This window comes from Ooceraea biroi, chromosome 1, assembly GCF_003672135.1.
Source record: "Ooceraea biroi isolate clonal line C1 chromosome 1, Obir_v5.4, whole genome shotgun sequence".
NCBI lineage: Eukaryota > Metazoa > Arthropoda > Insecta > Hymenoptera > Formicidae > Ooceraea > Ooceraea biroi.
The window spans coordinates 15,941,574-15,969,163 of record NC_039506.1 but is presented as its reverse complement, the minus strand read 5'-3'; the positions used below and the strand labels follow the sequence as shown (position 1 = coordinate 15,969,163).

Here is a 27,590-nt window from a genome sequence, read left to right as displayed (position 1 = left end):
GTCCATGGGAGCCTCCGTGCTGCAAGTGCAAAATTTTCAGAAAAATTAATATTATCATGCCAAGGCGCGTATATTAACTTATATAACTGTTAGGCTAAATCTTAACATCGAGTAAGAACTCGACGCGTGCACCGCATAGCGGTGCGGAGCGAAAACACATATTCATAGCCGTGTAAATTTGAATACTGTCAAAAGCTGCGGATCCTGTTCGGTTTCTGCTGCCAATCTGCTGTTAGATTCCGCGCGCGCAGATCTTGCTCGGTTTCTGCTGCCAATCTGCCGTTAGATTCCGCGTGCGCAAATCTTGCTCGGTTTCTGTCGACAATCCGACTTCAAGCCATGTTTGCAGATTCTGCTCGGTTTCTGCCGCCAATCTGTTCTTAGATTTTGTGAGCAAGCTCCGTTACATTTCTGGCACCAATTTGTCGAATTAATCGTTAATAACAACTTCTGTATCAAATTCGTTGTCTTTTGGCTGGCAATAGTTGATAGCAGATAGTTAGCATCATCTGCTTTCGGCGGACTTGGCTATCTGGGTGACGCTCTTTTCGACAAAGGGCACAGGGGACTTGCTCAAGTGCAGCGAAATGCGAAGTATCCTACATCGATCAGTGCTGATCTCGATTAGTCGCCATAAAATCTCGGGAATTTTCAAAATACGTAAACAATTCGCAAGATTTCGCGAATACGGTACTTGCCATGCTGAAACGCCTCGTTGCCGAGCGTATCGCGTTATCGCACGTACGTACACGATCCCGATACGGCGTCGGCGTTTATCGCGAGCGTGAGACGCGAGCGTTATCGCCAGGAACTTTACAGGTTCCTTTTTTTCTCCGCTTCTCGAGGGACGATCGTCGCTGTTACGCGGAACGTGTGCGGACACGTAACCCAGCATTCCAACGGCAGGGGCCACCGCAACCGAGCGCGCGACGGGCGACCGTCGATCACACCACCACCGCCACCGCCGCCGCCATGTCGGCAAGCCGGCGAACGGCAAAGAAAAGCGACGTAAACGCGTCGCGTCGTGCCGGAATCTCGTGGTTGCGTCGCTGGCCGGCGAGTGAGGGGGGGGGGGGGGAGCGACTATCGATAGTGTCGACATCGCGCGACGGTGTACTGTACTATCGACGTTGCCTTCGCGGCGCACGGTCACCGCTGTAAGACAGAAAGAAGGAGAAGGAGAGAGACAAGAGAGAGGAAAGAACAGAAAGAGACAGAGACGCAGGTACGAGGGCCACACACGGAAGGCGCTCGCCTTTCGAGAGAGCGAGAGGGAGGGAGAGAAACGAAGAAAAAAGAGAGAGGGGAGGGGAAAAGGAAGAGAGGGAGAGAGAGAGAAAGAGAGATACGACCGAGCGCGAACTCGTGGTGCGCGGAGGTGCCACCAGCCGCGGAGTCAGCGGAGACGGAGAGTCGGAGGTGGCCCGTGCCTGTGGCTACCCGTGACCGCCCGTGGCTCGTTGTAAACTCGTCGCCGTTGTAACGTGACGCGACGCGACGCGACAGCGACGTTGCGCGCGCGCGCGCGTATGTGTGCGCGTGTATATGTGTGTGAGCGTGCGTGCCTCCAACGGAGTTCGTTCGCCCTCCGTGGTTTTACCTACGTCGAGGGTACCCCGACGTCAATCGCGTCCACCGGGAGCAGCGGCGCGAGGTGCTCTGCCGCCGTCTTTCTTTCACGGCTACTCTTGCTCTTCCCTGTCGCTGTCCTCTCTCTCTCTCTCTCTCTCTCTCGCGCGCGCGCGCGCGCGCGCGCTCTTCGTCTCTCACTCCGTCCGTCTCTCTCTCTCTTTCTCAGTCCCTCAGTCGCTTCTCTCTCTCCTCCGGTCTTTCTCTCTCCTTTCTCTCTCGTGCACGCGAGTGCGATCGGTGCCGACCAGTGCGACGTGATACGTTCTCGCTTGCGGATCGCTCGCCCTTCGTTGTGCCTCGGCGCGACAGGATAGGTGCCTCACCGCACAGTGGCCCGCGCGCGCGTCATCGTGAAAAGACTGTCAGGAGTGCCTTACTGTAACTTCTTCACCACGAGTTGACGATAATCGCACGATACGCGTACACGGTGTGCGACAACATCATCATTATCGTCATCGTCATCCTCCACCGTCACTGTCACCGTCACCATCTACCGTGGGACTCCGTGATTGTGCGGGGAAAGGCCGAAGGAGAAAGAGAGAGAGAGAGAGAGTATGTGCAGTGGCCCGTTCGACGACGAGGTAAGAGCACTCCCGCGCGGGGAACCGCGACGGTAACGTGTATTAAGGCCCGTTCGCCGTACAAATCCGAGAGCACGGGACGCACGGAGGTTATGTTTCCCGATGACCCCTCGGACTCCCCCTCCGCGTCCCCTTGTTCCTCTCTTTCCCCCCTCCCCTCGCGGTCGCTTGCCCCGTTCTCTACCGCCCCCTTCCCTACCCCCTCCTTTCTTTCTCCTCTCTCCTCCTCCTCCCGCGTGCCCCCTTTCCCTCTTTCTCCTTCCCACCCCTTTTTCTTTCTGTGTTGCGCGTTCTTTTATTGTGCGCGCGGCGCGATCCAAAGTTTCGCGATTCGCGGCCCGGATACGATTTCGCGTCGCGCACCTGGCGGCAATTTTCGTCTGGTCGCTCCGGTCGACACATTCGGAGCGTTGCGTTCCCTTCTCTCTCTCTCTCTCTCTCTCTCCCTTTCTTTCTTGCTCTCCCTTCCGCGCCGCGAGAGAGCGTACGCGCGAGACGGACGCTCGTCACGCGGAGGCGCGTACGTACTCGACTCGCGTTTCCTTGCGCGTGTCCTATTCTATCCCTCGCTCGCCCGCGACTAGGCCTCAGTTTCATAAGCCTGCCGATGCGCGGTTTCACGAGCTGTCAGCTGTCAGCCGCCATGGTCGTGCCACCTGTCCGAAACTCAATGCGCACGCGTGCCTGCATGCGTGCGTGCACGCTGTCTCTTTCCACTGGCCTCTTCTCTCCTTTCCTTTCCTTCCCATACTCTCTGTCTTTCTCTTTCTTCCTCCCGCGTTCTGCCTCTTCTTCTTCTCTGTATCTCGTACGCTGTCCGTGCGTCTCTGATTTTCGGGCATTAAATCACGTCTTCGCGAGTGAGTTCCGCGCTGGAATCGTTCCTCAGGGGGGTCCGAACCGCATGATAGCCCCCTCGAGAAAGGCGCGCGATCGGGAACGATCGGGGCACGCTCGGAGACCCCGCGTAGAAAAGGCTTGTTGATATTTCGGCGCGCAGGCTTTCTGGCGTGACAGCGCGACCGGCCTTGAGCCCCCTTCCACGTGTCGCCTCCCCTTGCCCGCGCTCCCTCCACCCATCCCCGCTAAGGGCGCACTGCACGATACTCTATGGACCAGTGACGCTCAACGCACAAACCGTTGCTTCATTGCTCTCGCGGAGCTACTCCCGAATTAACGTTCGACAATGCACTTTTAGTGTGATCTTGCTGTCACGATATTATCATGCATGATGTATATCCTTCGGTCTTAATGTTAATTTAATTGTAAATTTACACATTGATCGATTGAAAGTAGTATACTCTGCGATTATGTGAAAATATAATTGCATATATTGTATGGAAAATGATAAGTATAGTTTTCAAAATGTGTACAAAAAGTAATACGCAGAGATCTGCTAAACTTACATTTAACAGGATGGGAGGAACCTGATGAAGGATTGGATGGATTTGAGCAACAGGTGTACCTGAACCTGTTGCAAAAATGAGCGTTTTAGTGTCTATTGACATAGCACGTTAGCGTAATCACGAGAACGCGATCGATACATTAGATAATAAATTCAGGCTCTAAACTCATCGTCACGCGAATTCGCGTTTTAAAATACGTTAATGTCAGGTCTCTAAAAAACGAGATATAATAACATAGATATGCCCATCATAGGAAAACAAGAAAAGGGAATGTAGCTTATATTTGGAATATAGCTCCAAAAACGTACGATCGACATTACCGATCTGAAATTAATTTCATAAATTACTCGCCAATTTACATATTAATTATTTATATATTAACCACATGTGCAAATTTTTTCAAAATTGACAACGCAAATGCGTTCCCTCATCACGCTTACCTTCAAGAAGACTGAATCTAGGTTCGTGAAAAGACCTATTAGTATGAAATTTGATTTATTTCAACGAGAGAGCATCTAGAACATCCCGCTGCTTTAATTAAAAATGACGCAAGAGCATTTATAATCCACGGGGATGAATTAAGACAACGTTTCAAGGAAGACACTCCGGTCGGGGCACCACTGCTCCTTACGAACCGCGAGTCTCGCTCTTTTCCCTCCCGTTCCCTCTTCTCTCCCTTCTTTCCTCTCTCTCTCTCTTTCTCTCTTCTCGGATCCCGATCCCGATCTCGTCTCATCGCGACGCGTCTCGTTCGGCACGTTCGGGCCCTCTCCTCTCCTTTCTCTCGCCGCGGCGGTGGCGGCGGCGCGAGTGCGGATGCGAAATCGCCGCCGAATCGTCGTCGAGGCGGGCGTTTCTCAAGGAGAGCGAAGTGACCGAGCGCTGCCGCGGAACTCGCTCTTGGAGTTCGGCGGCGATTGAAGCTAGCCGCCGGGGAAGGTAGAGGGGAGGGACGCGGAGGGCGGCTGAGAAAATCGCTCGCTCGCTCGTTTGCTGGAGAGAAAATGAAACGGGAACGAACGAACGGACACGGGCGTCGGCCCGTAGCGGTGTAAGAGCGCGCGGCACGCTGCGGCGATCGCGACAATGGGTGGTATCGGCGTGCAATTCGCGCGCGGGTCGCGGGTGACGGCGGCGACAATGACGACGACGACGAGCAGACGCGGGAACGCGCGAATGTCCTCCCCGTCTCGGATGGACCGGGATCGGGCACTCCACCTTGACGGCTCCACCTACGTCGCGCGCGGAGCGTTCCACCGCGGCACGCTCGCCTTTCGCTCCGCCGTATCCTGGTATACGGGGTGTCCCGGTAGTGTTCGCGCGTTGCCCGGGAAATTAAAACAACTCTCTCGAAAGTTTCCCGATTGATCTCGCTTGCTCGAAATTTTCTGTCGAACGTTTCTATCCAACGGCGACTGTTCTGATGTTCCTCACGACGTATCTATTGGGTCGTCCGGAAAGTTCGTGCCGATTTTTAATACATGGCGTTGGAACATGTCTGAATATATCAATGTTATTGAAAACATACGATTTATATACATATGCTTAAAGGTGACATTTCAACGCATCTTTAGGAAAAAAGTTGTTTCAGATAAATTGATTCGTGTCAGTTTTGTACTCTTTTCAAGATGGAAGAAAACAAAGAACATTTTAGACACTTGACGCTTTTCTATTACCGGAAAGGCAAAAATGCCTCACAAGCAACAAATTCGATATGTTCTGTTTACGGAGAAGGCGCTTTAGCTGAAAGAACCGTACGTAAGTGGTTCGCTAAGTTTAGAGCTGGTGATTTTAACCTTAAAGACCAAGAACGCTCGGGCAGACCTCTACTACTGATGATGACCAAATCAAGACACTGATCGAGAATAACCCGCGCTACACGACACGTGAATTAGCAGAGATACTGAAAATATCGAAAACCACTGTCCACGATCATGTAGTGAAGCTTGGTTACGTAAGTCGCTATGATGTATGGGTTCCGCATAATTTGGCCGAAAAAATTTAATGGATCGCATTTCCATCTGCGACTCGCTGTACAAGCGCAACGCAAACGTACCATTTTTGAAGCAATTAGTGACGGGTGACGAAAAATGGATCATTTACAACAATGTAGAACGAAAAAGATCCTGGGGTAAGCGAAATGAACCAGCATTAACCACTCCGAAAGCCGGCCTTCGTCCAAAAAAAGTCATGCTCTGTGTCTGGTGGGATTGGAAAGGAATCCTATATTATGAGCTCCTACCACACAACCAAACGATAAATGCAGATAAGTACTGCTCGCAACTGGACGAATTAAAGACAGCGATTCAGGAAAAACGTCCAGAATTAGCTAATAGGAAGGGCGTCGTGTTCCATCAGGACAATGCCAGACCTCATGTTTCTTTGACTATCCGACAAAAATTGTTGGAGTTTGGCTGGGATGTGCTACCTCACCCACCGTATTCACCAGACATTGCACCTTCAGACTTTCACTTATTTAGGTCTTTGCAAAATTCTCTTAGCGGCAAGAACTTCAACTCTTTGATCGACATAAAAAACCACCTTGAGGAGTTTTTCGCCGAGAAACCTAAGAAGTTCTGGGAGAATGGAATCTTCCAGTTGCGTGAAAGATGGACAAAGGTTGTGAAACAAAACGGTGCATACGTAAGTCAATAAATATTTATCGACATAAAAAAATGTTGCCTTTGAATTTTCCTTCAAAATCGGCACGAACTTTCCGGACGACCCAATACGTGTGACAATTCTTTTTTTTACGTAATAGATGTCGCGGAATCGTCGACCTTTAATTAATCCGACTTATCGTGGTTTCACCGTTTCTCCGCGGCCACGTAAAACGATCCTTGCCGCGCTGACGCGCGGTAATGTTTGCGGAGCGCGACAGGATGAATCGATTAACGTCCTTCAGCGGAAAAAAGAACGTGCGATCGATTAGATTAAGCGCAGCAACGCGCGTGTACGCGCGAACGTGCGAACGTGCCAACGCGCGTTGGATCTGCGCGTTTGCTCGACGTTTGCCCGTTTCGGAGCGCCGCGCCGCGCCGCGCTCGTCTGTGCGAGTGAAACGGCGAAAGTACGCGCGCGTTGCACCCTCGTTTGACCGCTGTTTTTTCCATAGCGCCGGAATGATACGAAAGGTCACAGAACGCTTAGAAGAACTTTCTCTGCGTTTGGTGGTCGTTAGACTCGCGTGTGCCAAGTAAAACTATATTTACCGCTCACCGGCACACACACACACGTCGCGCAGAACGCGCGTTCTCTTCTTTTCCGAACCGCGCGATTTACGCGAGGAATCGATTCGATCCACGCTTGTCCGTACTGGCGAAATATTTCGCAATAATCGCAAAACGCGGTTTCGCGATATACGAAGGATTTCTCGTTTGGGTTTTCATTTGATTCTAGAAGCGCATTTCTGGAAAATGTTTTTGTTACTTTTTTTCCTCGCAAAAAAAATAAAGTGCGCGAAAGTTTGATATAATATAAGATTAATAAGCCTTGAATCGAGTTCCAAAAATGGAAATGTGCAATTAAATTGCATTTTTAATTAGTTTCATATTTGTAGGAATTCAATTCTTCGTTTATCTTCTCTTTTTCATAGACCTTTTTTTATCAACTCTGTACACAAGAAAACGTATTATATCTCTATCACAGAAATGATGCTTGATTTTTGCTGGGGAATGATTTTTGATCCGGGAAAGGATTACGTCGCTAGATTTGCACGCGTATGAAAAACCCTAGGTAATAAAAGGCTCGCCGTATGATCCGTCGTGTAGAGAATGACGTAAATTCTTAAACATCGGTATTTGTAATCACGGCGATCGTTAACCAACACAACACTCTTGCGGTATTACATTTCCTCGAGTAAAAATAAATAACGATTACGTAGTAGCCTGTAAGTCTACAGACTTACATAAGGAGCAACATCACTCGTTACAGCTGACGTGAAAAGAAATCGGAGATATTCCCGCATAACTGCACGCCCGCGACGTTTCGCGCAACGAAAAATCACCTGTACGTCGTCAACTTAATAATAAATCGCTCTCATACGTCGTTAAATGCGTACCCTCCACCGCGCAACGCAATTTATTAAAAAAAATAAATATTAATGCCACCCACGTGCGTAACCAACGAATCGCATTTCCCACATAGATGCCACATTATCTATAAGAATATCTCAATTCAGTGTAATTAATTGAATTATAGCTGCCACATCATTATATAACTGCAGTTTTGTAATCGATGCCTGAAATTGTCTGAACATCGTTCTTGAACATCTTTACCGACAACACGAATTCAGTTCTGATACAATATCCTTTTTTCCAAGATAGTTTTCTCTCCCCGATATATGTACAAGAAAGAAAGTAAAATCGCAATCCGTTAACGGGATTAATTATAGATTATTAATATAATCGATAATTATTTTTAATTTAATCGAGAAGTCCGAGCAATGACTGCGAAGGCAGCAACACTTCAATAATTCATAATCGCCTGTTGACTTTTGAGGGTTGCGAGGAGTGACATGGATGACGTCCATCATTATTGCGTATTCCGGCAACCCTACGTACGGAAGGAAAAATATCGCGGTGGCGATCGCGATGACGCCGTCGGCGACGGCGGGTCTATCCGCGAGCGTGTCTCTCGCGGGTCTCCCGCGGGGTAATCGCTCCTCCACATTGCGCAAGCGCGCTCGACACGATCTTATCGGGTTGGCGGGTGCAGAGCGTGCACTCTGCACGTGCGCGTGTGCGTACGCGCACACGCTCGCGACACCGGCGTGTACGCACCGTCAGTCACACCGAACACGCCCACGAACACACGTCCGCGCGAGTGTCGGACGTGTTCGTGTGGATCGGAGTCCTTAGAGTCGATATATATCGATGCGCATGCGCGCGGGCGTGCGTATGAGAAAAGATAAAAATGAGCGCCGTGAAGGCGGCGAGGGACAGGGGAACCAAGTACGTGCTGGAAACTCCCTGGATCCTTGAGACCACGCGGATAGGCCTAGTAACTTATGAATATTGATGAACCTTTCTCGACGCACCGACCGCGAACCGCGCCTTGCTCCGCGCCGGTTTCCACTCGGGGCGACTATCATCGTCATCTTCCCCTCGAGTCATCCGTCCGTCGAGTCGTGGTTTTTCGGCGTACGACCGAAGCGAGGAAGGGGTCGACCGATCACTCGTCCCCCGCGTTCTATCCGATCGCTCGTTTTTCGCCGATCAGGAATGCGGTCTTTTAATCGCGCGGTGTCCCGCAAATTTGAGTTACCGCGGTGGCTTTCGAGTAAATTGAACTTTCGAAACAGTCAGCGAGCCGATCGCGCGAAGAATTCATTTCTGAATTCCGCGCGGGATTATTCGATCAACGCACGCAGCGCTAATTATCGATCGCGTTGAATTTATCTTTACGCATTCCGAGCGGAAAGGAAGGAACGTCGGGAAGAACCGGTTTGCGGAAAACTCTGAATTCCATTCCGGTGCTGCCGGTATTCCGTTCGTGAATTCCGACGAAGGCGTAGGACGAAACTTGTAACAGCAAACTGCTAAACGCCCAGACACGTCGGCTCGCGTGTTCGCGTCTTGAGGCTTTTCTCGCGCCACGCGATCGTAATCGGCCTCGTGGTTTCACGTTTTAATGGATTCACGCTTTGACGCGATGTAAACGCGAGCGTGCGAGCGTGCGAGTGACCCTGTTCCTCCCTCGCGTGCGGTGTCCGAGGGAGGTAATATTAGACGAATGACGCCGGGGCAGTCCGGCGTATCGCGTCTATAAAGTGAAGATCTTCCCACGCGTGCTCGCACCTCGCCTGGAAAAAGCTTTGAGCCAAGGCTCTCCTCGGCCGGAATCACTCAAACGGAATCGCCGTGCACGACTGACGCCTCTTGGACGCGCGTGCACGGATCTTCGCTCTCCGCAAAGGTCGTCGGTTGCAAAACGTGCAAACATGCGTCCGGGAGGGACAGATCGCGGCGCGACGCGAGAATCTGCCCTCTTCGCGCCACTCGCGCGCGAGAAAAAGGGGAGAAACTGTATCTCCGCTACAGTCGCCCTGATAGATACCGGTTTCGAAATTGCATCGGCTCGTCAACGTGGCGGGCAGCGATCTCGCACTCTCGAAACGGCACGACACGCTACGCGCGCGTTACATTGGCGGAAAACTGATCGCGCCATATGCCAGGAGCCGGCGGAAATTTTTGGAACATTGCCGGGAATGTTAAACTGCTTCGGACTATTTCTGAGTGACTAAATATTTTTAAGAGAAATCGATTTCTCACTTCGTCGACTTCGTCAAGCTCGTTGACACGCTACTCTCTCTTCAAGAAAAATTGAGTTGAGCACCCACAGAAAAGATTTCTGGACTTAATGCTATTACTCTTTAATCTATCATAAAATAAGATCGCTATAGCGACAATCATATTTATTATTGAAAAGAAGCATATTTTAATCTTGAATAGAAAATTCGAAAATCTAGATTCAAATAATCTTGGTGCTATCTCATTCATTTTCTCAGAAGGATTTAGATAAAAATTTCTAGCAAGTTCAAAATATTCTTGATTTAAGAATATTGTGAGATCTAAAAGACATCTTATTCTATTCTTCTAAGAGAATTTGTAGAATCTGCACAAAACGGCCAATATTTATGTGTTGCAATCGAAAATCGGGAAAGTGTTTCTGTGTTTCTGTTATATACAATGAATAAGTGCAATACTCTACAAGAAATATTAAAAGATATGGAAATGTCTTATCTCGAATCTTATTTCTCAAGTAAGTATATATAATAATCCTATACCTCGAGCGGCTCGGCACTCGCCTCCGCGCGCTCTGGATTCGCTTGACTTTAATATTCAATATTTCGATTATTATTGCGAATATCGCAAAACGGTATAGGACTTTTCTCTTCGTCTCGATCCGCTCTACTCGTGTACGGAAGCTGGGGCGATCATTACCGGACACCCTGTATATACTTACTTGAGAAATAAGATTCGAGATAAGACATTTCCATATCTTTTAATATTTCTTGTAGAGTATTGCACTTATTCATTGTAAATAACAGAAACACTTTCCCGATTTTCGATTGCAACACATAAATATTGGCCGTTTTATCGGAATAAAGGACGCAGAAGCGCCGAGTCGACGAGCGACTGTGAGAAAATGATGCGTCGACATCGACAAAGCCTACTATAAAGTGGCGCTAATATCAAATTATTCTACATACAAGAATATATAAGCATAAATTTGTATATGTTACTCTTGTCTCGAGACAGTAAGACAATCTTATTTAATTCGAGAGAGAAGAATAGAAATTACTGATTTAAATTAAAAATTGCTTTATTTTCATATTTTTTATACTTGTAATACGATTCAATTAGTCAAGAATATTTTTCGTCTTGTTATCAGAAATCCGTTCTGAGGGTGAGTGTTTATATCCTATTTCCAGAGCAAGCTTTACGGCAAAAAATTGAATCTTCATTCAAAAATTGAATCTTCACAATTCTTTCAAGCTCTTCTCTGACAGAAATCGTAATTGACATCATCTCTTCAAATAATTTCAAAATTTTCCATCTCTCGTTTGATGCAAACTTTACCAAAGGCTCTGCTCGCGTTTTCCTGAAATACCCGGATACCGGGCTATCGATTACCACTGGTTCCGGCGAGCGTGTGTCGGCGAATCGGCGATGTCGCGCCGTCGCTGCGAAAAGGAAACGCACGCGTGTAGCCGTGCACAGGCAGCCGGCCGCGAGGCGGTAGCCGCGCACTCGCGCGACTGTGAACCGGTTTCCGATGCCGCTCAAAAATGCCCCACCGTCGGCAATAATAATTTTAATCGACACCCAGGCCGTTGCCTGCCTGCCATGCTCGCTCGCTCGCTCGCTCGCCTGCCTGTCTGGCTGTCCCTCTCGCGTACACGCTCTCACGCTCGCGCGTGCATTCGCGAGATGTCGAAGATATGCGGCTGCCGGAGCCTGTGACCGGACTCCCGGCTTGACAAGGCGCACACTCTGGCCCGGGTGAAAGGAAAACGCGCGCGCCTACCACCTTCGGCTTCAGCATCGGAGACAGAAGGAGAGAGATTCCACGAGGCGAGACGAGGCGAGGAGAGAGGCACGGTCACCCCTCGCGTGTTGCGGCGAACATGACCGACCGCGGGAGACACGCGGAGTTTTCGCGGAATGCCGCGGTGGTTCGTACGGCCACGTCTGGACGAGCGTTAGGGTTAAGCTGATGTGACACGACGACGTGAAACAGCCGCGAGTAAGTGCCCTCTCGGAAAAGCGCGGCTCCGCGGGCTCGTGGTTGCAGTTGAATCGAGATGACCAGGTCAGATTGAAAGCTTGCGCGAGAAAGCTCGCGTCGTTAATGCTAAAGTCGTGTATTTGTTGGGGAGTTTCTTCGCCACTCGATCACGGGATTAAAGAGAATTGGTTCAAGTCTCCTGGAAGATGGATGGTTTGCGAAGTTCCTAGGAGACTCTTTGGATTTCGATATAATGCTTGACATTAAAGAGACGGAAAGAAGAGAGAAAAGAGAAAAGAATTTGAAAAATGTGTCGCTTGCCAATTTAATTGTATAAGTTTTCTTTAATCTAATTGTAAAGATGTCAACATGTGAATAAAATTTTTATGTTAGGAATATAAAGTAGTATGGTAATTAGTAGTAGTACGATAATGTTAAAAGAACGAGCTCGCCTTAACATTTAAAAAATTAGAAAGTCTCATACTTAAACTACTGTTTCTTTAAAAAATCACTTATGAGATTTAAATAAAATATAAAAATACTGTGTGACAGTATCCTTTTTCTGCTTTGACTTATTTCGCTAAAATCGCCAACGCCATAAAGTATTCGCGGAAAGTGCGGATTACCGCTGGAATAATCGTGCTGGTTCGCGACAGACGTCGACTATCGCGTTAAGGCACCGAGAAATGGAGCGGTGTGCATGTTACAGCCGAGGAAAACCACTCCAGTTCGAGATACCGTTTTATTTCGTGCAACGCACTCGTACCGAGTTCGCACGATCGGCTGTCCCTCGCGCTCGCCATTAAATAAGAAATCGTCTAGCAGGACTTGTGCCCGTTTGATCGCCGTCTCACGGAAAAACTCACGTTGCTGCAAGAACGGCACAATGCAAACAGCAACATTGCACCGTGGTACCGTAGAAAGCACAGCGAGCGGATCTATTAATAATCCCGACATTACTCATTTTTTTCACGATGACTCTTTTTAGAAAGCGTTTGAAGCCGGCGCTGTACGCGATTCCGGTGGACGTTAATTTCCGATGAATTTACGTCTTGACGAACGGGGAATATGTTTATCGATATTATCTTCTTCCTGCACGTTTGTCGCGTTTTCTCAAAAGCAAGCAGCCTAATAGAACATGTATTAAGAGCGACACGATAATACGCGGTACGTGACAGTGAAATACGGTTGACGCCCACTTTCGTAATACCGAACCTTCGGAGTTTTGATATCACCGTTTAAATATAATAATGCCGCGGTATCGCGCGCCATTATTATTTCGTCTTGCTGGGATATTGTGTGCAGCAAAATCCGCGCTGCTGTAGGCGGTAATATATTGTACTTGCTTAACGCTAATCTCGGCAATCTGTCTTGCGAAACGCTTCTGAGTTCCTCATCATTGAAATTTCTTCTTACGTCTTTGAACTTATATTATTTTCAGTTTTATATATAATAAATTGTATCTCTATATATATATATTTCTTCCCATATATGTGTATTTCCTTTACTTGATAAAACGGCAAATATAATACAAATATTAAATAGAACAGAAAAATCCTATTACAAAAAGCAAAGTTTCTTCATCTCTTTCTCTCTCTCTCTCTCTGATTGCATTTGTATATTTTAAAACTCATATCACCCTTCCTCGGAATTTTTCGTTGCGAAGCAACTTTCACTAAGTCCTTTCAGGTTTAACAAGTTTCGGCTCGGGAGCGTTTGAAAAGCGAGCGGCGCGTAAAATCGGCGACCAACGATGACCAACCGCAAAAGTCGCCCGATAGTCCAAGGACTGGCGGGCAATCACGTCGGGCTCCGGCATGCCGATTCGTTGCACGCGAGCGTTACACTTGACCGGCGGTGTTTCCTCGTCGGGGACGGGGAGGCCCTAACGTAATACACGCGGGGAGAGACAACGTGATGGCGGCGCGCGGCGCGGAGGAGCGTCGCGTCTTTCACGGTCATTCCGTGGGGCTGCCGATCGGGGACTCTGTTCGCGACCCGCTTAAAATAGAGCCGCCGGTATACTCCGTAGGTCGTCGATCCCTCTTCCGCGTCACCTGCCATGCCGCCTGCTGCCGCGAAGCTCGTGTCAAGATACGAGGAAGCAGGCGCGCGGCCGCGCGCGCAACCACCCCGTCGCGCCGCGCGCCGAGACGCCCGCTCGTCCGCGCTCGCCCTTGCTGTGCCGATGTCAAGAAACGGCACACCGATCGAACGGTCATTGACTAAAGGCTTCGACGGTAAATAACCTCACGGCCGTTACCGCGGACCGCGTTCTCTCTCTCTCTCTCTTTTTTTTAAGAGAATACGAGGCGAAAAGGGTTGCTAGAAGAGGGATCAGCGCAATAAAACGTGAATGAGGACTCGATGCATCTCTTTAGAATCTTTGTCTCATGACGATCTTTGTGATCGGCCTGGTCAATGCATTTCTGCCCGAGCTCTTTAGATCCGTCAATTTCTTTTTCTTGTTTCTTAATTTGTAATTATTTTTAAGAAGACTGTTTTGTAAAACATGTCATTTTATGACGATCATGTTTGGAACATGAGAATCGTTCGGCCATTGAGAAGAGGGCGGATTTTTTGTCGACATCCTTCGAGGTCAGTACGGCGCTCGGGCTGTATCGTTTCGCGATTCTGATAAGAGCGCCGATCGCATTATCGTGGCGCGGAGGACGGTGCTTTGTTCGCGAGCCTGCTACGGTAGGCAGAACGGATATCGTACAGTCGAGTAAAACGAGGAGATCCCACACACGGACACAACTTGCACATTTTATAATGAGCTCGTTGCTGATTCGCCGCAAAAAGAGGACGAGGTGTACAACGCAGGCCAGAAAATCGGCTTACGGGGCGCCCGTGCAGCACGTGGGAGTGCAGCCAAGCGGCTTTCGCTAACTGCATTTACGGTTGTTGCTCCCTTCCGTGACTCATTTTTATCCTCTCCCGATATTGTTATCGTGCCGCGTAAAACCCACCAGTGGCCAAAGACGTCGCGCGGAACGCGAGTTGCGTAAAGCGCAGCGCGCAAGTTGATCCCGGCGAATGCAAAGCTGCGAAAACGCGAAGCTTCGCATGACAAAAAGGTTGCAGAGGTACACGCTCCGTCATTGGATAAACAAAGGTGTCCATCTGAACTGATGTCGCTGGCTTATGTGCGTCGCATCTCAGAGATCGTTAAAGATCATCGCGATGATCGCCAATGGCGAACCTGTCTTCCCCCATTGTCCGGGAACAACGGTAACAAACGAGCCTACAACGAAGCGACGTAAAGGACACACAAAAGACGTCAAAGCGGCTCTCACCATGGCCCGATCGGTCGTGCCTACCTGTCGAGGCGGGCTAGGGAGCCTGGCGCAGCGTTTTTCTCGATTCTCGCTCTCTCTCTTTCTCTCTTCTCGGCTTGCGAGCCGACGCTTCCTCTGACCGTCCTTACGCGATGTCACTGACCCGAGTCCGTATCTCGATGCACAAGAATAAGGAGGAGCAGGAGGAGTAGAAGGAGAAGCAGAAGGAGGAGGTAAAAGAGGAGGAGGCATGAGATTCCATCGTCGTAGTCATCGTTTGTCGTCACCCACGGCTGGCCGGCCTGGTCGCCGCCACTGACAATGTGAAACGACGACGACAATGACGATGATGATGATGGTGGCGGCGGTGGCGGTGAAGAAGAAGAAGAGTGTAATAGTGTTGCACCGGTGCAACACGATGGCGTGGCCGCGGCGGCGGCCTGGCTCCGGCCGCTCGTGCCCCCGGTTCCGACTCGGCTCGACGCGGCCACGGGCGACCGCGACGCACCCGTGGTGGGGAGAGAAGACCTTGAGCCGCGTCACGTGACCCCGAAGGTGCATAGGAGGCCCGGGTAGGGCGGTCGCGGAGGGCCTTGAACTTACCCGGCCGACGTCGCCGAAGCCCGGCGTCCTAACTATCGCGAGCGCGTGCACGCGCTCTTCTCAAATAGCGAGCGAAGAGAGAAAGAGAGACGAGACGAGAGAAGAGAAGAGAAGAAAAGACGAGGAAAGGGAAGAGAAGATACGCGACGAGAGATCGATGCCACGTCGCTAAAGACTGCGGTATCGCCTCCGACAATCGCCATCTTTCTTTTTCCCATAACAATTTCGCCGATATATACGCTTCGACTCTCGCGCAAAGCGACGAGAGGAGAGTAGAGAGGAAGACGAGCGTGTTCCGCTCGCGCACTCTCGGGGCGTGTACGTACGCCCGTTTCCGAAAACGTAAGGCTGGCTCGATCCTCGCGAGTGCCGGTATGCGCGACCCGCACTCGCAGGGGCCGGCCGAGCTACCTGCCGCTGCCGTTGCGCCCGGTACGTACGATGGGCTGCCGGGACGACGACACACTCGGCGGTACCGCGGCGGTGGGACCGCACATCGGTCCTCGATATGCTCGACCGCTTCGGACCGCGCCGCGCCGCGCTGCGCTGCGCGTTCCGCTCGGCCCCGCCTGTGTCCCCCTCCGTCCCCCATCCATCGTTCGCAGCTAACGCTGTTACACTGCTCCTCGCGGCGAGGTACACCTCGGGCGCGTCTTGCTGCACTTCGCGATAACTAGTGCAGCAAGATTACTCGGGTACCTATCTACGTTGTACGTACGAGAGTACGGTTATCGCGTTTACCTGTTCGACGCGTCGTAGCCGAGCGCTGCGCGTACGCACGTACGGCTGCGAGCAAGGTATCTACCTGTCCGCGGTGGCTCGCTGCGCATTATAAGATGCGTAAAATAAGATAGAGTTATGGGCGACGCTACGATACTCGTGCAGCGCGACGTATCTCGCGTCGTATCTCGAAGAGCAGCAGAAAGGTGTTGCGTAAAAATTGTTGACTTCAGATGGAGAGCGAGAGATACTTTAATGCGCGTAAAGGAGCGTTTTGAGAATCGTCGTTCACCTTACAATCTCGCAAGTCACGTTCACTTGTTTGTTCACGAGAAGTTTAAACGATTTTATGAAATTAGTGTCTCAAAACCGGTCTATTTTACACGTAAAAGGAATTCGAAAGTTCGTACTTGTTTAGATTTTTTGACACTCCTAAATTAAATATTATATATTGAGAAATAAAACGGAGAAAGCGGTATTTTGAAACATTTGTCGTGGAAAGATCGAGTCTCCTAGTTCAAGTCCTCGTTATTTACTGGCGGACATGGTGGAATACTTTGCACATGACGGCGAAGTTGCAATCTGAGTTATTTCTTCCGAGGACACGTCACGCGGACTCGCGAGGTGTTAATCGTCGATGTGAGGTTCTCGGGGAACGGGCGTGCAAGTTCCCCGTGTATGCCGCGTACGTGTCTGCCACGTAAATTATTTTAATTATCCGAGCGGTTTACGCTCCAGAGCGTGTGACCTAGATGAACGATTTTGCAATACGCAAACGCCAAGGAAAAGAATTGATAACGAACTTAACAGATCGGAGAGCAGCGTGCTCGCGCGACCTTTTTCGTTCGCGAATGTTTCGAGCGCGGATCAAGCGTTTGATCGGGCGAACACGATCATCACGAAGAGCACAACGGAGAGTACGCCGACCGACTTTGTTTTTTCAATGACGGGTCACCTCCTTTTAGTCGCGTATTGCCATTGTCCGTCATGTGACCGACCGAGTGCTGCTCGTCCCGCACGCATTTGCGCCATGTGCGGGCGTGAGTGAACGCGTGCGTTTCCGCGCGAAGGTCGTTCGATGGTTCCGCGGGACCGGAAGTGGGCCGGCCTTGCGGTACGGCCATCAGCGTAACCTTGTGGGAGAGAGAAAGAGAGAAGAAAGGGAGACGGAGAGAGAGTAGACCCGACTGTCTGTGTCAGCGCTCGTGTGTGATTACGTCTAATCGCGCGACTAGATTTTCGGCAAGCGATCGTGCGAGAAGCTTAGTCGTCTCCGAGCGTCCAAAGATCGCCGAGCGTTCTCGGTAACCTTGCGAAACCGGATCGTCGTATAAACTGTGGTTTGGAAAGTGTATCTGGGAATCTCGTAATCGGAATTAAATTAAATTCTTGCCTGAGGTTCTCAGTCAGATCTTTCGGGCGAGCGAACAGTCGAATATAAAGTCGAACATGATGTCCACGAGGGATATCGATTCGTTTATTATAATTCTAATTTCCACGAATTTAATTCAGATTAAATAACTGCGTGGGCTCCTCGAGATAATGCGGGACGAAATATACATATTATGCACGTCTCATTGACTCCACTCGGTATTTGCGTGCTTCGTATCGCGAGAACTCTTCATAGATGCGTATAAAATTGCACTTAAAATATATTAAGTGAATCCAGAAAAATATTACGCTCAGTAAACATTATGTTTTTCTGTTTTTAGTAATATAGACGATAGGGAGCGTGAGATCGGAGCACGGATCGTGCATAACCGTACGTAGCCCTCCTCCCCCCCTGAGGATTCCCGGCGGTACCAGCGAGGGGGTCCGCTGTAAGGATGCTGTACGCTTTCGCCGTGATCGAGAGGCCGCGAGTCGTATCACGAGCTTGCAGCAGCGTAACCAGCTGAGAATGTCGGAGCAAAACGGGCCCAGCGAGGGCCCAGGACCAGGGCCCGGCTCGGAATCGGGCTGGTGGCCGTCCACGCAGACCTGGAAATCGTCAGCGGCCGCCACGTCGTCGACCTCATCCGCGACCTCGACCGCGGCGGCGGGTTCCGCGTCCGTTTCCGTCTCCTGCGCCGCATCCGGCTCGTCCACGACGAGCTCCTCCACCTCGACCAACTCGTCCGCGAATTGCTGTCCCTCATCATGCATCGGCGTTTCCTGCACGATGAGTCCGAGCCGTTCCACGGAGACGGGGAAAAACGTGTCTGTCACTGCTATTAATGTACCGCCCAATCAAGAGATGCACGATGGTAATTATCTCCCTTTTATCATTCAAAATGTAAATTCTAAATTTTAATTTTAATTAAATTAAATTAATGTTTTAATTAAATGTAGAGTTTCTCCTCTAAGCGCGCGCACTTTGTGATTTATAATAGTTCTTACATCATTGAAAACTATTTGCAGCCCTTTTCTTTAAAATGCTAGATGTAATGCTATGATTCTAGGTAAAGGGGTGTGTAAATATCTCGGGGGACAGAATGGCGTTACGGTGTCGGTAGTATCGACTTCAGTATTGGGGTGCGGGAACGCAAACGCCGTACCGCCTAGCGGACTTTGTGCAAACACGGGGCCGCATAGTATCGGCATCGGAATCGGCGGCATCCTCGCCGCGAATGCAGCCGACATCGACGACCCCGAGGACAGCGACGGCGAGATCAGCAAGATCGATTTTAGAGGGGTCAATCTGCGCTCGAAGAAGAAACGCGATGTATCGGGGAATCAGAACGGCGACAAGATCGCCGACGGAGATGCTAACGGCGACGGCGGGGGATGTTGCGACGATAACTCGCAACAGCAACCCGAGAGACCTATGTCTTGGGAAGGAGAGCTGTCGGATCAAGAAATGTCTTCCAATACAATCACTAATCAGGTGGGGATTACCTTACGAGCTACGTGAAACGACGAGCAAAGATTTCGAACGTAAACAGATACTTTATTTTGGAAAATTAATTAATCTTGAGTATAGAAAATTAATTCGCCTTAATTATCTTAATCATCAGAGATCATCCTTAAGATTCGTTGAAAGTGAAAATATAATTCAACTTAATTGCACGGATTGCATCATGAAGAAAGGCTCTTAAAAATATGCAAAGTGGAAATACGCATTACAATGCCTCGATCGCATTGATTTCAGGACCATCACGAGGAAACGTCCATGGAAGGAGTTCAGGTGTGCAGCACGAGTCCCGGACCCATGGAGCAAAAGTTCCCGATCAAGTCGGAGCCGGATTTCCGGTCCAGCCCGGGTTTCACGATCGGATCGTTTCACGATGCCGGTCTATCCATGACGCACAACCAACAGCTGCAGCAACAGCAGCAGCAGCAGCGCGGTATCGAGAATCTCGAGCAGACTCAACAGAGCGACCTGCCGCTTCTTGTAGGCAAACTTCTCGGCGGATACAACAGCTCGACGCCTAATCACAGTCCCGTTCTTAATCCGCGGCATCATCTGACTAAACACAGTCATACGAGGTCACAGGTGAGCAAACGTGACAACCTGATGACGCTAAGCTAATTCTCCAACTCTTCAAACCGCAATCTTCCATGTCTAAATTTTGTTTGTTGAAATCTCGTAGGTGCCGTCACCAGATTCCGCCATTCATTCCGCGTACAGCGTCTTCAGTTCGCCGACGCAGAGTCCGCACGCGGCGCGGCACTCCGCGCTAGGAGCGGGCAGCCCGATACCGTCGTCTTCGCTGTCCCTATCTCGTCACAGCTTCAACAACTCGACTTCGTCGCTGTCCCTGTCGCTGTCGCATTCGCTCTCGAGGAACAACTCCGACGCTTCCAGCAGTTGCTACAGTTACGGTTCGCTCAGCCCACCCACGCACTCGCCCGTCCAGCAACCGAGACATCCGCACTCGCACTCGCAACATCATCAGCATCAAGTGGCGCAGAGCAGTCCGCTGCACTTGCCGGCCTCGTCCGCGGTCCCGGGGCATTACTCGTCTTCATCCGTGCCCGGTTCGGAACTGTCCCCGGAAGGTCATACGGTTGTGGAAGATCAGGAAGACTGCAGGATACCGTCGGCGCCGTCCGGTATCTCCACGCGGCAGCAACTAATTAATAGTCCTTGTCCGATTTGCGGCGACAAGATAAGCGGCTTCCATTACGGGATTTTCTCGTGCGAGTCGTGCAAGGGTTTCTTCAAGCGCACCGTCCAGAACCGGAAAAATTACGTGTGCCTTAGAGGCGCGGGTTGCCCGGTCACCGTGGCTACGAGGAAGAAGTGCCCGGCTTGTCGCTTCGACAAGTGCCTGCATATGGGTATGAAACTCGAGGCGATCAGGGAGGATCGCACGAGGGGTGGTAGAAGCACCTATCAGTGCACTTACACCTTGCCGGCAAATCTCGTCGGCAGTCCGGCCGGTATGGCCAGCGAGAAACTTACGGCGGCGGGCAACTGCAGCCCGGCGCCGGCCGGAAGCGAGCACCACTATTCTGCTCGGCACCACTCGAATCACTCCCACAAGATGCAGGTGGTACCGCAGCTCTTGCAGGACATCATGGACGTGGAGCACCTCTGGCATTACAACGACAACGATCGGATAAGCGGTGGTGCGTCTGGCAATACGAGGAACGCCGGCGGCATCGACGGCGTACTGATAGGTGGGTCCGGAAGTGGCCCGGTATCGATCGGCGGTACCGGAAGTGCGGTCGGTCTCGGGAACAACGTGGCTGCGGATTGTCCGTCGAACGAGTCCAACAACATTGATAGCAACAACAGAAGGGGCGACTCGGCGAGCCCACCCGGCACAGCTGCTACCGCAGCGGTCGATCAGCGTTCCACGAACGGCAACACCACGAATAACGGTAATTCCCAGATCGCCAGTAACTCGAACGGCAATCCTACGCAACACCCGGACTTCTTGTCCAATCTCTGCAACATTGCGGATCATCGGCTCTACAAGATAGTCAAGTGGTGCAAGAGCTTGCCGCTCTTCAAGAACATCTCGATCGACGATCAAACCTGCCTACTGATCAACTCGTGGTGCGAGCTACTGCTGTTCTCGTGCTGCTTTCGCAGCATGAGCACCCCCGGTGAAATAAGGGTGTCTCTCGGCAAGTCGATTACCCTGGAGCAGGCCAAGCAGCTCGGCCTAGCGACCTGCATCGAGAGGATGCTCGCTTTCACCAACAATCTGCGAAGGCTGAGAGTAGACCAATACGAATACGTTGCAATGAAGGTAATCGTCTTCCGCTACGTTGAAGCGGGATTTTTCGAAGGTGATTTTTACGCTAGACAGAATCCGAGTAGTTGTACCGACGTGATGTTGAATGAAGACGAAAATACGCTCCAACTGATTCAATTTTTTTCTACAGCGAAACTAATTGCGAGCACAATACTAATTTGAACCTTTTATTTTTCTTTCCTGGGGAATAAAAAGGTGATCGTGCTGCTAACGTCCGACACGAGCGAACTCAAGGAGCCCGAGAAGGTCAGAGCTTCCCAGGAGAAAGCCCTTCAAGCGCTACAGCAATACACGATCGCGAGGTACCCGGAAATGCCGGCCAAATTCGGTGAATTGCTGTTGAGAATTCCGGATCTGCAGAGAACGTGCCAAGCGGGGAAAGAATTGCTTAGTGCGAAACGCGCCGAGGGGGAGGGCAGCTCGTTTAATCTTCTGATGGAGTTGTTGAGAGGGGATCATTGAACGATCAGCACGATGAACATGCCGTAAGTAATGCAAATACAATATCGAACGAAGTACGCAGTTGCGACTGTAAAACACAGTTACCTCAGGCGAACCGATCGTTTTTCGTAATCAGATCACTCTTCTTTTGCAGATTCCACGCTTATAGGGTCCATAAGCTTAGGGAATCGGATATAATAGATAATCGCAGATTAAGAAAGATTAGAGAAAGATGAGTGAGGGAGAAAAGACGGCAGATGTAAAGTCTAATAGCGACATTTAGTACTTGTGGTGAGGGGACTGCATTCTTCGTAATTAGGACGCATTAATCTAAATGAGGAAAATGAAAAAAATGGAACTTTCTATTTTACACCGGAATGCTTCCATACAGGTCGCGCGCATATACGTTCGCATTCCTGTCCCGAGATATATAAACGAATTACGAAACGGCCTACGGTACACGGCTGGACGCGTGCCGTCCGGCGTGTACGTGTAGATGCTAATGAGACTGAAAGTATAATTGACGGTGACACGCAGAGCATTTACTTTTACGATGATAAGCGTTGTATAAATACAGAGGTGGCATCAAAATGCTGAAATTTCTATTGGGCGGCCGGTGGCCCCGCGCGTGAGAGCGCGAGCTTTATACAGTAGCGCACGCGAATCTGTAGACAAAGTTGACCTTTAATTAATGATTACGATAGAACAACCAGTATTGCGTATCGTTCTGCGCTTACTTAAGAACAGAGCATAGCCATGCCTTATATATTGTATATCCCGGTTATGAAAGTGTACTTAAAATTTCAAACATCAGTCGACCAATTATCTACTTATAGAGCAGTTAATCATGGAGTAATTAGTTAAAATATCCTTAGCTAGTGTATCGTCCATAGAGTAACGTGATTTCTATCACAGACGTGTATACTTCTGCAGTATACTTCTATTACACGTAACGTGTACGGAAGTCGACGCTTTTTATCGATCACACAAAATACATTTTTTATTCTCTTTATATGTTTTAACAGCTTGCCAAAAAGAAAAAAGCAAAGCAAAAGAGAAAAAGAAACGACAACGGGAATGAAATGTTGTGAAAGTTTGTAAATTTTTCATACGAAAGTTGCCAAGTGATGATTGTAGGCAGTACGTACGTGCCTACTATCTTTTCTGTAAATACTTCTTCTATGATTGGCTTTTGTACGTTTTTTTTTATTATTTTATTCCTCGAAAGATTTTATTAAATGTGAAAGAATGAAAATTAAAAATGTATGGCAAATTAGATTATTATGTTATAAGTACGTGTTTATACGTGTAATTATGTATTCGTTGTTTCGCATGTATCTTCGCGATCAAAATGTAATTTTGAGAAAACATGTGCGTTTCTTTCCGATGTTACGTCGGTGGCAAACCTTTTTGTTAAGGATTTTAAGTTAAATTCTATGCTGACACGGCAAGAGTGTTTATTAATTGTAATACAATTGTAAATTTATATATCATAAAATTATTGGCATTGGTGTAACTTGCCAATCGCGATTAATTATTATTTTATTGTTATATGAAGTTCTAAATATATGATACAGGCTATCAATCGACGCTAAGATTCGAGAAAGATTAAAGACTTACGGAAATTCATATACACTGGTTGTATACATATACATAGCCAAATAAAAGAATGGATCATTAGCCATTGGTAAATTTTGGTTTGTCTTTTTGAAATTCGCAATCTACTGTCGCGATTGTCGTAACAACAGTTTTTAATTAAAAATGTTTTTTTAAACACAGACAGAAAATTGCTGCTATGACAGGGAGTGTGCCGTGCATTAAGTCGATACCATTATTAAACAAAAGGATCAGGACGCTTACTTTGCAAGAAAGAGAGATACATTATATAAATATCGCTTAAAAGATGCAGCTACATGCTTGCGTGCGTGCGTGACGAATTGATCTCTGCCGTTGGTACTTTAATGAGACTGTATCCGCATATTAGCGGATTATTTCTCTTGCTAGAATTGCTTGCAGTCCTTTTCCTGTTTGTTAACAGTGTCCCCCGCGAGAAAGGAATGCACGAGGGAGGCACCGGGTTCGAAGACACTTAAGAGGATACTATCGATTCGCAATACTTAATATAAAGATTATTTGTAAGAACCGTCTTCCCGCAGAATTAATCTTTTAGGAAGCGTAACTTATCATCCTCTCGATTGTACATGCGCACACATATCATTCGCGTGACCACCGTGATTTTCTTTCCACGAGTTTTCCGTGAATGTAAACGTAACGTCAGAGAGTCGCGAGATACAATAGTCTGTATATCTGATCGTGCACGATAACAATAATAGCCGTGACGAGAAAACAAAAACTATTGGCCAGTATTCTGGATGATTCGCATCATTGAATTGGTATTAAGAGACTTCGAGCTATATATGCTTATACGAACGATTATAAATCGATTTCGTGCGACGAAAGTAAACGCTGTAAATATAAAGAGAAGAATCACATATTTTGCTGTGACGAGCGTGTACAGAACGAGTGTGTAAAAAGAGGGGAGGGGGCAAGAACGAGAGAGAGAGAGAGAGAGTGTGTGTGTGTGCGAGCGAGAGAGAGAGAGAGAGAGAGAGAGCGTGCGAGAGTGATGGTAAAACTTGTAACAAAGCATATAAGAGTCGACTTAAGCGAGATAGTATGAAAGTAGAATTACAAGAAGATAAATATTTGCCTGTTAAAAAATGACTATTCTATGTTTATGTTTGACAAGAAAAAAAAAGCTATTTCTACATACTTTAATGAGATACTTCTGCTGTAGCTCAGTGATAATCGTCCTTATTTGTGTACATGTGCGTGTGTGTGTGTGATGCGCATTCGTGTGTGCGACGCGCGACGAAGGTATTTGCTTAAATCCTTGCGCGCGAGAGCTAGCTAGCGCCGCAGAGAGATATTCTTTTGATCGACAGTTCGGTATCGATTCTCATATTTGAACCGCCAAAAGCAGAGGAACCGCTCGATGAGCATAGTCTTCCGTTTTTTTCGGTAATGTAGAGAACGTCATCGCGTGCGGCGGCGGCGCTCGCGTTCGTTGCAATGTTAAACGAAGATTCGACAAAAATGAAATCGTTTTGCCAATCATGACAATATTACGGAGCAAGCTGTGCGAGACGAATCGGATTTATATACAATATACAAAGAGCTTAAATACGACAGACTGCAATGACAATTATATAAATATATATAAATACATATATATATATATATATATATAAAGTTGTAAAAAAAATAGAGAGAGAGAAGAGAGAAAAGGTTGTAAGTATAACGACGAGGATTAACATCAATGCATGCAAGGGCCAAGCAACAGTGTAATAATATTAAACGGAGTGAAACCGCGTATCCTAGAAGTAAAGTATCGCGGATACTCAACACACGCGCGTACGCGCGCGCGCGAACGCATATAGTATTTCTTATCAATATACACGTGACTAAACGCAGCAAAAGAAAAAGAAGAAGAAGGAAGAATCTATATAAGAGGCGAGAGAAGTCCCATCCACCCACCATCAACTAGCTCAGCGATTTCCGAAAAAAATTGCGTATTTTTTACCTCGATATTGTAAAAAGAAAACAAGAAAAAAGAAAGGACGATATGTTACCGGCCGAGCCGTTTGTACGTAAGCGCGCGGATTGTCGCAAACGTTTGATCTCAATTGCGCGATTATGCGTGAAACGTCGCGTCCGGCGGTCGACGATCCTCCGATCCGCTGGTCTAGTTGAGCCGCAGAGAAAAAAAGACAAGAAGCCCTCCGACACGCGTTGTCGAGGGCACATTCGTTCCCGACATAGGAGAATAGCTCTATCCACACGCAGACACGATTAGAGAGTAGTTTTATACATACAACACGAATTATCAGAATACGAAATAAAAGAACTTTTTACGAACATTTATACGAGACGCGTTTATATGCTCACCTTCAACCACTCGAGTTTTATCCCTTTGCCTCTTTTCGCCCGGCTAGCGATTTTTTTCTTCATTCCCGCGATGTTGTATGAATAGAAACGTAAATGCAAAAACTTATTATTACTGCATTATTTATTGTTGGATCTTATTATCGATTGTAATTATTATTTCACGTGAAAGTGAAATTTGGGCGTATTCATGAATGATCGGTTTGATCATTTTCCTGCTCCCTTTTCTTCCCTTCCCCTTTCCCGTCCTTATGGCTAATAATGCTACAGAAAATATAATAACCAACGCGTGTAGTTGGTTTGCAAAATTACGCGCATACCTGTGATAATGACGTATTCGCTGCACTCTCGACTCATTTCAGAGAGGACCCAACACGAAGCGGATGAAAATGGCTGCAACTTCGGCTCAACGGATCACAAGTATAAGTTCCCGGCACTGAAATCGTCACGACACGGATTGTACGTGGTACTTGGCAGGTCACGACGAACTTCTAACACTTTCCGTGAGACGTTCGCGATAATATTTTGCACGCGCCAAAAATCTTTCAGATAATAAGAACAATAATCGTGAGAAGTACGAAACAATTCGAACGCGAGCCTACCCAGGCAGCACATGCTAGCCTAATATATGTTTCTTAGACGTATCTAATGTCTAAGAAACACAAAGTACCATTTAAGAAACGGTTTAAATGGAAACCGTTTTTAGACCTCAATTTTAAAAACGTATTTTTCACGTTTCCACAGAAACGAAAAATGTGTTTTATTAAATCGATTTGAAATTATATAATTAATATAGAAAAAATAGTAATTTCTACTTACTTTGCGAGTATTCATTATTTTTACATCATACGTTTCAATGTACTCGATTATGGAACGAGAGACAAAAATCAACACAAGTGTGTGTGATTCCCACCTCTGATTCACCAAGCGACCGATAGATGGCCAGGCCAGACGTGACGTTCTCGCAAGTAACATTTGTGTTATCACCTTATAAATAACCATCCGGAAAACCGATCCAATACTCTTTTCTTCTTCTTTTCTTTTGAAACTTTTGAGATCGCTATTACTTGCAGTGATATTTCAAAAGAGTGAGATTCCACTACACGAAATTTAGAGAGTAATTCATAAGATATAAAAATCTAGTTTTTTACAAAAATGTGACTTAACTCTGTCTATCTTTGAGGCACTGATATATAGAATTGATAAATATTTTTCTGATGGTTTCTGAAACGTTTCTCCTAACGTTTTTTCGTTGGACATTTTTCTCCTAAATAAACGTTTCAATAAAATGGTTATGAAACGTTACGGCAAAACGTTTATGAAACGGTTTTGAAACCAATGCGTGCTGCTTGGGTACGACCGTTGCGGCACGTTTCGCAATTGATTACGATTTGAAATGTGATGCAGAATCATTCGATTGCGAAATCTCGAAGTATTGAAATATCGAAGCTGCTACCAAGATACAGAAATTGCAATATTAGGTACATCGTACACGACACTGACGCGTTATAAGCTTAGGAGGACTGTACGAGAAACATTGCGTGTTTCTTCGCGCGCGAG

At 48.0% G+C, this 27,590-nt stretch overlaps 1 protein-coding gene and 1 long non-coding RNA gene across 2 annotated transcripts in view; one reads left to right on the top strand and one right to left on the bottom strand.

Moving 5' to 3' along the window:
• The window catches only part of LOC109610697, a 68,076-nt gene extending 41,193 nt beyond the window's left edge, over nucleotides 1-26,883 (bottom strand). Inside the window, exons 1-2 of the long non-coding RNA XR_002192976.2 lie at nucleotides 26,850-26,883; nucleotides 26,351-26,572 (exon numbers count right to left, since the gene is read on the bottom strand). This is a non-coding gene — a long non-coding RNA (uncharacterized LOC109610697). The remainder of the gene's footprint in view (nucleotides 1-26,350; nucleotides 26,573-26,849) is intronic.
• LOC105274905 (nuclear hormone receptor FTZ-F1 beta) lies at nucleotides 1,470-26,008 on the top strand. The gene is made up of 7 exons (XM_011331386.3): nucleotides 1,470-2,213; nucleotides 18,168-18,701; nucleotides 18,897-19,321; nucleotides 19,586-19,930; nucleotides 20,028-21,638; nucleotides 21,840-22,129; nucleotides 22,240-26,008. The coding sequence occupies exons 2-6, from the start codon at nucleotides 18,356-18,358 to the stop codon at nucleotides 22,104-22,106; spliced, it is 2,994 nt and encodes a 997-aa protein (XP_011329688.1). The 5' UTR covers nucleotides 1,470-2,213; nucleotides 18,168-18,355; the 3' UTR covers nucleotides 22,107-22,129; nucleotides 22,240-26,008.
• Nucleotides 26,884-27,590: the final 707 nt, after the last annotated feature.